Source organism: Periplaneta americana, chromosome 7 (genome assembly GCF_040183065.1).
Source record: "Periplaneta americana isolate PAMFEO1 chromosome 7, P.americana_PAMFEO1_priV1, whole genome shotgun sequence".
NCBI classification, from domain to species: Eukaryota; Metazoa; Arthropoda; class Insecta; order Blattodea; family Blattidae; genus Periplaneta; species Periplaneta americana.
In genome coordinates this window covers 22,426,648-22,438,876 of record NC_091123.1, presented here as the reverse complement: position 1 = coordinate 22,438,876, position 12,229 = coordinate 22,426,648, and the positions used below count along the sequence as shown (strand labels likewise).

General features: G+C 36.8%; 1 protein-coding gene across 1 annotated transcript in view; it reads right to left on the bottom strand.

Annotated features, from left to right (window-relative positions):
- Positions 1-12,229, bottom strand: part of LOC138702969 (calpain-A-like) — a 76,614-nt gene that overhangs the window by 8,056 nt on the left and 56,329 nt on the right. The window contains exons 4-5 of the mRNA XM_069830409.1: positions 11,903-12,181; positions 1,979-2,172 (exon numbers count right to left, since the gene is read on the bottom strand). Coding sequence (XP_069686510.1) covers positions 1,979-2,172; positions 11,903-12,181 — 473 coding nt within the window. The remainder of the gene's footprint in view (positions 1-1,978; positions 2,173-11,902; positions 12,182-12,229) is intronic.

Here is a 12,229-nt window from a genome sequence, read left to right as displayed (position 1 = left end):
GTGGGTCGAAAAACAGAAATGTGAAGGTCCACCATAACTGTGAATTGTAAAGTTGAATGACAAATAAATATATCAATATCAATATCGTAATCACATAATATAGATGCGTGTTGTTTTAACATCATAGAGTTGACACCCACTGCAGGATTATCTCCTGAGATACCAATCCTGTGGAGGTATCCTTTGAGTGTGCAGTGCCCTGTTAGAATATTAACAACCCATCATATTGGGTTTCTCCCTAAATGTTATAATTCCATGGCTACAGATTTACTGTAGATGTCCTTAAAGGACTTAAAATACATTCCTAATGCATTCACCATTTCTTAATCCCTGTAGGCCCTTATAACAATGTTCCCAGTTGAATGGCCCTAGAAAGGGGTTCAAAGATCCTTGTCAGCTAGGAGATTTGCAATTTAATTCTCTGCAATTCCCTCATGTCCAGAAACCTATATATTAGTTGAACTCTAGTATTCTTTTATTAGCTTATTTAGCATTTGAATTTAGTTTCAGACTAATTTAGACTGGATCTTAAAGCTGCTTCGTTATTTGAAATAATACTGATGTTCCTTGCCCTATAATAATTGATGGCTTCTCATTGTATTGTATTGTATTGTATTTATTAACATTCCATGATATTTATACATGCTTACAGCTAGAATATGGAACAAGTCAAAAAACTTAATACTATTATAAAATCTTAATTTATAGTCACAGTCTAGATGAAATATATATAGACGAGATTTACAATATAGTCTACTAGTACAACACATAGTTTTAGTATCAATTTCATGAAGTGTTATTGAATGTCATGAATTCACCTACAGAATAGAAGGCGTGAGAAATTAGGTACTTCTTTAATTTGGCCCTAAATAATCTTATGTTTTGAGTTTCATTTTTTATATCGATAGGGAGGCTATTAAAAATTTTTACTACCATATAACGCACTCCTTTTTGATAGCACGATAGACTTGCCGATGGAGTATGAAAGTCATTTTTTTTGACGTGTATTTATGCTATGAACTGTTGAATTAGTTACAAAGTTTTCACGATTACATACGAGGAAGATTATTAATGAAAAGATATACTGACAAGCCATGGTCATTATTTGTAGTTTTTTGAAAATAGTCTTACACGATTCCCTAGATTTGGCACCTACTTTTATTCTAATTACTCTTTTTTGTAATAGAAATATATTGTTACTATCTGTGGAATTTCCCCAGAATATTATTCTAAAACTCATTACCGAGTGGAAGTATGCAAAGTATATTGTTTTTAAGGTATTGATATTTACTATCTTTTGCATAGATCTAATAGCAAAACGAGCTGAATTTAGTTTGGGGGTAATTTCTTTAATATGATTTTTCCAATTTAACACATTATCGATTTTTAAGCCAAGAAATTTGGTTGTTGTTGTTTCTAATAGGGATCTATTGTTAATTATTGCGCTAGAAATTTGCGGCCTTGAATTTGGACAGGATTTAAATTGAATTATGTTAGTTTTGTTACAATTTAATACTAATTTATTGACTGAGAACCAGTCACATATTTTGAAGAGAATTTCCTCTGTTGAAGATTGGAATGTGTTGGAGTTATTGGCTGTAATTACTATACTTGTGTCATCTGCAAATAATATGGGATGACCTACATCTTTTATAAGGGGGGCAAGATCATTTATAAATACTAGAAAAAGTAGGGGACCTAATATTGATCCTTGAGGAATTCCATTATTAATAGTTCCCCATGTCGATGTAGATTTCATAGTTGTATTGATTTCAACTTTCTGTTTCCTATCTATGAGATATGAATGATATGATATCTGTGATACATTGATATCTCTTACATTCTCTTTTCTTATTCCATTATTGCAGTATCACCACCTTATCATTCCTGAATGAACTCTGTATTTGAAAAGGGATGTTAAAGGGGAGGAAGTGTACATTTCGTAAGGTACTACAGTGTGTTTGTAATGTGTACTTACTTCGCATACGCCTTCTCAACAAATGCGACCCAGAACTCGTTGGAGTCCGTGCAGCTAGCATAGAGCAGGGAACCATTCCTTACTGGCAGTCTGTCATTTATGTAGACTGTCACCCATTCTCCAAACCTCCAAAATCGGATGTAGACAAGGCCTTTATAGTCTTCTCCACTTAACGGTTGATCAGGTGGCACAACCTTCAATAAATAACGTTTTCCACTTCTAAATGTAATAACAATTATATGAAAGGAGACTAATATTTTATCTCCTCATGTTTTAAAAGGTACGAAAATTTGTATGTCAATGCCCAAAAAACTAAGTGATAGCCTATATGTTACTATGTTTTTTGTATTCAAATCTGTTATAAAATCGCTCTCACCTATAATGCAAAAGCTAAGATAGTCGTCAAGGTAACACAGATAGTCAAATGTTTGTCAGTTGCTAAGAAAGAAATTAAAACTTCAGTTCTGTGAATAATTTTGTCGCCGAACCAAATACCTTACTATAATAATACCGGACAGCTAGCAGTTTTGCGTGCGAACGACGCTGGTGCTGCTACCTACCTGCCGGTGTGGAGATGCTCGCGAAACAAGCTGTAATCAACTGCAATGTATATTGTTGCTGGGCTAGTTAATAGTTTTATTAATTAGTGCTGTGTTAAAATGTCAGGGTGTATACTATGTGCTGTTTATAATTGTGACAATTGCAGCATTACAAATTGCTCCAAATCGTACTTTCGATTTCCGACAGTTCATGAAACGTGAGTCAACAAAATTCGTCATTAGGCCTAATGCCTTTGTCTCTGTGTTGATAGAATAATAAAAATTAGCTTTTTTATTTAGGCCTAATAAATTAATAGAATATCTATATATATAATTTGAACTGGTAATGGAAATTACGGGAAAACGGCTGAACGGATTTTAATAAATAACCCCTCATTTTGAAGCTTGGAACCCAAATTTTTTCGGAAAAGTAGTAGTTTTCAGTGAAATGTCAATTTTCCTACATCATTTTCGTATTTTTCAAAATCCATCTGTCGTCAGTTTTGAGAAATACATAGGCCTAATCACGGCCGACTTGATACTCGCTTCCTTGTTTGTATAGCCTAATGAGTTCTCAGAATAAAACAAAACACAAACACAGTACAATAAACAATATCACACGAAGGCTACGACTTGCAGGATTGCTGACATATTTAGAGTTGAGATGGCTCAGATTCTCTGACATCATAATTCCAATATGTCGATCTTCATTTGTGTAACTTTTTCAGAACGTTTCTGTAATATTGGTTATTAAAAACTTCATGACTTATTAAAACGAATTTACAGGTCAAATTCTCTGGTGTGTAATTTTCTGAGTAGAGCTGTCTGTGCGTTGGATATTAAAAACTACAAAACTTAGGAATGTTTGATGACATTATTACCATTAAAAATGAAATATTATTATAGTGAATGCCATGATGTGAGTTTTGTTACTAATCATACAGATTAATGCTGTATTGGTGATATGAAAGTGAAACATTTTGGGTTTATATAAGTAGACGTAGAGAATTTTTGAAGTTAGATCTTCATTTCTGTAATATTTACTGAGTGATGGCTATATAGTAGTCTATACAAAACTTACATAAGATAACAATTTTGTTATAAAAATGAAATATTTTTATAGTTATTAATCAAGTGGTATGGATCTTTTCGATATTATATTTAATAGTGGTGTAGTGTAGATATTTAAAGCTGAAAGTTAGAATTTATAAAACAGTTATGCTATTGGTTGTTCTTTATGGTTGTGAAACTTGGACGAGGAAGAGAGATTAAGGGTGTTCGAAAATAGGATGCTTAGTAAAATATTTGGGACTAAGAGGAATGAAGTTATAGGAGAACGGAGAACTGCACGCATTGTATTCTTCACCTAACATAATTAGGAACATTAAATCCAGATTTTTGAGATGGCAGCGCATGTAGCATGTATGGGTTAATATAGAAATGCATATAGAGTGTTAGTTGGAAGACCTGAAGGGAAAAGACCTTAAGGGAGGTATGTATGTATGTATTTATTCACACTGCAATGGGTATATACCCGGTGGCAGTGGTAACTAATTACATTCAATAATGACAATAATAAACACAATTAATAAAAAATACAATTAATGATAATACTAATAATTAATACTAATAATAATAATAATAATAATAATAATAATAATAACAAAAACAACAACAGGGAATATACTAAATTAAATGAAACGATCACTTAAAATAACATTTGAAATATTCTAGTTTGTATCTTAAAACTAAGATCGAACTAAAACTCACGAGTATATGTTCATATCTGCACAAGTACCTTTCAAATTACACTCATTTCGCTGTCAACTCACTCACTGCACTGGAACTACGACACATTTCACTGATGCTATCCTGATTTCACTAACACTTCAAAAACATTTCACTGTTCAAATACTTTGCACTGCCACTATAACCTATACAGCTTCACTGACAGAAACACGTTTCACTTACACAGCACACTTCACTGACACAACATACTTCTTCACTGATACAACACACTTCACTGACACAACATAATTCTTCACTGATACAACACTTCAATAACAACATATCATTTACACTCTTTAAATACTGTGTATAATTACCGTCTATTAGTAAGGTCCTTAAGCCTATTTTTAAATACATTTTTGGTTGTTGGTAAAGCCTTTAGTAAGTCTGCAGGTAAAGCATTCCAGTCCCTGATAGTACGATTGAGAAAAGAAAACTTTCCAGTGTCCGTCCTCTGTCTCCTTTCCCTCAATTTATATGTGTGGTCGTTCCTTGAAGAGTAATTTGGCGGCTGCAACCTATTTTTTATTTCTCTCCAGGCAGGCTCACCTCTGTATGTTTTGAACAGTGCGCATAATCGAATTCGCATTCTCCTGTCCGTGAGTGTGTCCCATTTTAATGGTGAATTTTTCCGACAACACTTAAGAGCCCGTTTTTGAATCTTTTCCAGTGTCTTAATATGTTCTAATCTGTAAGGATCCCAACATGCAGCACCATATTCCATTACTGGACGTACTAGTGATTTATATGCAATCTCTTTGGATTTATCAGAACCTTTTCTTAGTACCCTCATCACAAAGTGTAACGCTCTCCATGCTTTTCCCGCTGTGTCTGTAACGTGTTCCCCCGAGCCGAGATCGCTGCTAAATGTTATTTCGAGGTATTTACATTTGTTAACTTCCGGAATGGTTTCACCCCCTAACGTATACGATGCGACTATTTTATTTCTTTTCCTTGTAAAGCTGATGGCTTTGCTCTTTAGAGAATTTATTTTCATTTTGTTGGCTATTGCCCAATCATTTATTCTATTGAGGTCATTCTGGAGAAGAGTAGTATCTTCATGACTTTTTATTTCCCTGTATAACATACAATCATCCGCGAATAAGCGAACCCTAGACAAGATATTAACTGGCAGATCATTTACAAAAGCCAAGAATAGAAGAGGCCCCAAGGCACTCCCCTGCGGGACCCCGGAAGTAATTTCAATTGGGTTCGATAATTCCTCCCCTACCCGTACTCTCTGAGTACGACAAGTTAAAAATTCCTTGATCCACTGGAGCACTCTGAAGTCAATCCCCGTTGATTGTAGTTTAACCAACAATATATCGTGTGGGACTACATCGAATGCGTGTGAAAAGTCAATAATCACTGCATCTACTTGGCTATTGGAATCTATTCCGTCTTCTAAATCCTGACATACCGTTACTAATTGACTCTCACATGAATAGCCCCCCCCGAAATCCATGCTGACAGTTATGTAACCAATTTGAGTCATCCCAATGCTGCCTTAGATAAGCTGAAATCAAGTGTTCCATCTGTTTGCAAACCACAGAGGTGAGGCTGACCGGTCTGTAATTTTTTGTATCTGAGCGAGACCCTGACTTATAAATTGGCACCACTATTGCATCTTTCCAATCTCGCGGGACAGTACCGTTGTTAATTGATATTTCAAATATACGCACTAGATAGGGAATCATGGCTTCCCCTCCCAATTTTAGTACGTCTCCGGCGATACCATCAGGTCCTACTGATTTATGAGTTTTCAATTTAGAGATCCTTCTCCTTATGTCCCTAGGCTTGATAGAAAACTGACCCGTATTTTCCACAGAAGCTAAGTGTGGTACTATTGTCCTCATCCCAAAAACGTAAATGGGAGGATAATATTAAAATGAATTTGAGAGAGGTGAGATATGATGGTAGAGACTGGATTAATCTTGCTCAGGAGAGGTACCGATAGTGGGCTTATATATATGAGGGCAGCAATGAACCTCCATTTGTAAGTAAGTGATATAGATATTTATATGTGTAATTCTCTTCAGTACTGTCTGGAGGATGCACAAAAATTATAATGCCTAAGGGAAGACCAGAAGGTATTACTTACTGATAAAATAAGAGGCCTACAAAATGTTGTTAGTGTGCCGATCACTTTAGCAAGATACTTGGCAGGATAAAATGATTCTACCCTCTACATTTCAAGGTAGTTCACGAAACATGCAGCAGCTATACAAGACGCTATGTTTGTTGTTGGAAAGCATGGCAAATCTGATATTTTCATTACTCTAACCTACAATCCTCAATGACCTATTGCTTCACTCCCACATGAAAAACCGACTGATCGTCCTGACATTGTTACTTGCGTTTTCGCATTGAAACTCAAGAACTGAAGATGTATAGGTTCGATAAAAAGTATTTAGCATGAAGAAAACCATTCAGAGGGATATGTTTATTATGGAAGCAAATAACTTCCAAAATGTCTGGTATTCTTCATTGGAAATAAATTTGAAAAATTTGAATTTGAACTTCTACTGTAATGAACTTGGTTTGCAGCATTTGCTGCACAAGCCACTAGTATAATATATAAAATATATTGGAAATTTTAAGGTTTTAGCAAATTAAGTTTTATTGTTGTCTACATGCCTTTACTAATAATTATTACAAGCATCAGAATACTACCATTTTTATTTTTGCAGTTGTCGGCAATGGGTACATAAAGCATTATTGTAAATTCATTCCTAATGTCAGAACTGATTTTGTCTCACTAAAGCAAAGAAAAAATATGTACCGGTAACAATTAATAATTACGGAAAGTAATATGAAGTATGCAATATTCTCATAATATGCAGATCTGATATAAGGTAATGATTTTACATTAAATACTATTCAACATTTCTTAAGTGTTTCGTATATTATTCCACATTAGTAACTCACATTTTGAACAATAGTCCGAATCCCACAATGTTAATATTTGTATATGTGGCCGTAATTCCATCCCCCTCCGCTAGATGTCAGGTCCGCGATATTTCGCACTCACGCCAATGCTGCTAGTATACAGCTGTCCGGTATTATTATAGTAAGGTATTTGGCCGAACGACATCGCTTTTGTATGAATACAGCACGCTGCCCGTGAACTTAATCCGGACTGTGATAATGATGATAGTGACATTTTAATTAAAGATGGCGAAATGAGTCCGACGCCCAACGCCGAAAATTACCCAGCAATACTGCTGACATTGGTTGAGAGAAAACCTTGGAAAAAACCTCACCAAAGTAACTTGTCCTACGTAGGATTTAAAACCCGGCCCGCTCGTTTCACGGACAGACATACTAATTCTTACTCCACAGAGATGGATAAGAATTGTGTTAGGAGTGAGGGCAAGTTGTTTTATTTATTTACATATATCAAAATGAAAGTATAAAACAGAACATCTAGAGTTAAATGTATTGAATTTTCTTGGGGGAGGGGTAGCAATAGTTTAGTTACCTGCCTATCATGACGATCTGTCTCCAGTTAAAAGAGTCACGTTACGTCACTCAAAAGTTTCACTACATCACTACCACAACAGCTGTCTCTAGTTCAAATGTTATGCAATGCTACTGTACGTATAAGAGTCCTTTCTAGATAAAGTGTCACTCTATGGCATTGTCATAACGATTTTCTCTACTTAAAGAGTCACGTTGCAACACTGTCAAAAACTGTCCTACGTCACTACCATAACAGCTTGCTCTAGGTCAAATGTTGCGCAATGTTACTGTATAACAGCCCTTTCTATAGTCCGGATCAGCTTACTTAATACCCTAAGGGTGAAATCTAACCATTTTCCCCCCATTACTACATAATAAGCTAGTGGATTATGGTGATTTTCTTGTTTGAAGGTTGAATTTTCTTTTGCCAACTTCGTTTCGAATTTCGGTACTGAGAAATACAACTGGTAGTGATTTTATAACTGTTATGTTGGCAGCAGTAACATCCATTGACAGTAGTGAAATTTTATAAAATTAAAATTGTTCTAGATTTCTGAGTCGATTACTGGAGGCTAGTGAAATTTTAACATAGTACTAATTACTATCGGTTTGGAAGTAAATCCCGAAAAGACAAAGTATATGATTATGTCTCGTGACCAGAATATTGTACGAAATGGAAATATAAAAATTGGAGATTTATCCTTCGAAGAGATGGAAAAATTCAAATATCTTGGAGCAACAGTAACAAATATAAATGACACTCGGGAGGAAATTAAACGCAGAATAAATATGGGAAATGCGTGTTATTATTCGGTTGAGAAGCTCTTATCATCCAGTCTGCTGTCCAAAAATCTGAAAGTTAGAATTTATAAAACAGTTATATTACCGGTTCTTCTGTATGGTTGTGAAACTTGGACTCTCACTCTGAGAGAGGAACATAGGTTCAGGGTGTTTGAGAATAAGGTGCTTAGGAAAATATTTGGGGCTAAGCGGGATGAAATTACAGGAGAATGGAGAAAGTTACACAACACAGAACTGCACGCATTGTATTCTTCACCTGACATAATTAGGAACATTAAATCCAGACGTTTGAGATGGGCAGGGCATGTAGCACGTATGGGCGAATCCAGAAATGCATATAGAGTGTTAGTTGGGAGACCGGAGGGAAAAAGACCTTTAGGGAGGCCGAGACGTAGATGGGAGGATAATATTAAAATGGATTTGAGGGAGGTGGGGTATGATGATAGAGACTGGATTAATCTTGCACAGGATAGGGACCGCTGGCGGGCTTATGTGAGGGCGGCAATGAACCTTCGGGTTCCTTAAAAGCCATTTGTAAGTAAGTAAGTACTAATTAATTATCAGTATTAATATTAATATTCCCGCGCCGTGGCGTCGTGGTCTAAGGCATCCTGCCTAGGGCTCGCGTTATGGAATGCGCGCTGTTTCGAGTCCTCATGAGAGAAGAAATTTTCTCATGAAATTTCGGCCAGTGTATGGGACCGGTGCCCACCCAGCATCGTGATGCACTTGGGGAGCTACGATAGGTAGCGAAATCCGGTTCAGCAAACCAGCTATAACGGCTGGAGGTTCATCGTGCTGACCACACGATACCTCCATTCTGGTTGGATGATCGTCCACCTCTGCTTCGGCATGTGAACGTGAGGCTGGCAGCCGGCTGGTCGGACTTGGCCCTTCAGGGCTGTAGCGCCATGGATTTACTTTTTTCTACTTATTAATATTAATACATACTTGTTATTTTATATTTTGCGTTGCGTTGTGGTTACAATTCAAGATCATAGTCGGATAAGTGTAAATAAATATAACATACGATGTGATACATGCACTTGGGTGATTGATAGGAATGCCATTTCACATTTTAATTAATTTGTTTCGTGTTTAGATTTTTATTGCAATAATACCAAAGAGAGAAAATAGCACGGCAGTGACTCCTCGAAAAAAGAAAGTGTGTGCCATTCAGAGTACCCTTCAGGAATCTATAGTTCATATGTATGATGAACTGAAGAAAGACGAAAATGAGGAAGTAATTATGCTCACAGGGACAGCAATTATAACTAGAATAGCAAAATTATTAGGAGTAAATATTCTTAAGCATACAAATCAAGGTTTCAGGTATAACTCACTGTAAAGTTGATTTGCATGATACACGTCACTGTTCGTTAACAGAAAACCACAATTTAAATCACACAGAGTTAGCGTGCACTCAGTGTTGGTTGCTTGACGGTTGTCAGCCCACTTTGAGTTCTGTGGATATAGAGAGAAAAATTGGATCTGTGTCTGGTAGAGTTCCCGGGTAGTTCAGTTGGTAAGAGCGTTCGTACTTTAACCAAAGGTCCCGGGTTCGATACCCGACCCCGGAACAATTTTTCCCTTGACATTATTCAAATAAACTTTACAGGGAATTATACCTGAAACCTCGATTTACATAATACACGTGACTGTTCGTTAACAGAAAACCACAATTTAAATCACACAGAGTTAGTGTGCACTCAGTGTTGGTTGCTTGACGGTTGTCAGCGCACTTTGAGTTCTGTGGCTATAGAGAGAAAAATTGGATCTGTGTCTGGTAGAGTTCCCGGGTAGTTCAGTTGGTAAGAGCGTTCGTACGTTTAACCAAAGGTCCCGGGTTCGATACCCGACCCCGGAACAATTTTTCCCTTGACATTATTCAAATAAACTTTACAGGGAATTATACCTGAAACCTCGATTTACATAATACACGTGACTGTTCGTTAACAGAAAACCACAATTTAAATCACACAGAGTTAGTGTGCACTCAGTGTTGGTTGCTTGACGGTTGTCAGCCCACTTTGAGTTCTGTGGATATAGAGAGAAAAATTGGATCTGTGTCTGGTAGAGTTCACGGGTAGTTCAGTTGGTAAGAGCGTTCGTACGTTTAACCAAAGGTCCCGGGTTCGATACCCGGCCCCGGCACAATTTTTCCCTCGAAATTATTCTTAAGCATACATTTCAAAGTGGCATTCGTTTTCGGAATTCATACTAATCATTTCACATGATCAAACAAAATACATTTTTAGGTTAGGTCTCGTGAATAGTAAACTGTTCAGTCAAAGCAATGAATTTTATGTTGTCAGACAAAATACATTTTCATATTAGATCATATTAATCTACTAATTACCAACATGATGTGGAGAGGTTCAGGAGAAAAATATAGGCCTACTCTTTCACAAATTATTGAACCATTTAGAAAACCTCTCCCAACATAAAGGCGGAATGTGTTAAATAAGTAAATAAGCAAGACACTGTTATTGTTAGGGGAGAGTTGGATAGTATCGGACATCGGGTAATATCGGACAGTAAGTTTGTTTCATCTACAACCAGATGATAGTACATGAATGACATGGTTACGTTTCTGTGATGTCGCATACAGTTACGTAACCATGTCATTCAGGTACTACCACCAGTGGTAGATGAAAGAAACGCAATGTCCGATATTACCCGATGTCCGATACTACCCAACTCTCCCCTAATAATATATTATTATTACAAATAAATAAATTACATAAATTATTACGGAAGGGAATATGCAATATTTAATAAGAAAGCGAGAAATGGAAGGGAGACAGTCTAGGTATGAGAGAGAGAATAGAATAGGATAGATAGAGAAGAACAGATAGCAATTCATTTAAAACAGAAGAATAGGAAGTAGCCTAAGCAAGAAATACTTGGCAAATGAATATATTAGTAGAAAAGGGTAGTATGTATTAATGGGGTGGTGGATCGAAAAGCAGAAATGTGATGGTTCACCATAATTATGAATTGTAAAGTTGGCTGACAAATATCTATTATTATTATTATTATTATTATTATTATTATTATTATTATTATTATTATTATACATGGCATTGTGATTTTACCGTCTTTGGTGATATCTGGTATTAGTTGGCATCACTGAAGAGACGGACAAATTAACCTTTCAGGAACTGTTCTTACGTGATCCTCACTATAGATAAATATCACTCTATGGCGTTGCCTTAACAACTTTCTCTTCTTAAAGAGTCACGTTACGACACTGTCAAAAGTTTTGTTACGTCACTACCGTAACATCTTCCTCTAGGTCAAATGTTACGCTATGCCACCTCAGTTGTCTCACCTTTTCTATGAGCTCCGGCTTCCTGGACAGGGCGGCACAGGCCGACAGGAACCAGCAGTCCCCCAGGTCGCCCTGCTTGACGTCACTGCGGCTCACCCCGTCCACGAACATGTTAGGATCCTCTGACAGCTCGTGGGGTCTGAGCCAGGCAATGTCTGCCAGAGCGTCGTCGTCAGGGTCGGAGTAGCTGAGAGAGCTGGAGTTGGCAGGGAAGTCAGGGTCCTCGAACAGCTCACCCTCGGCTAGGCCGCCCACCAGGTCGGACACGAAGCTTTCGTCCTGTGCCGCGGAAACATCGCTCACTTAGCTCAATTATGAAATCAAGAT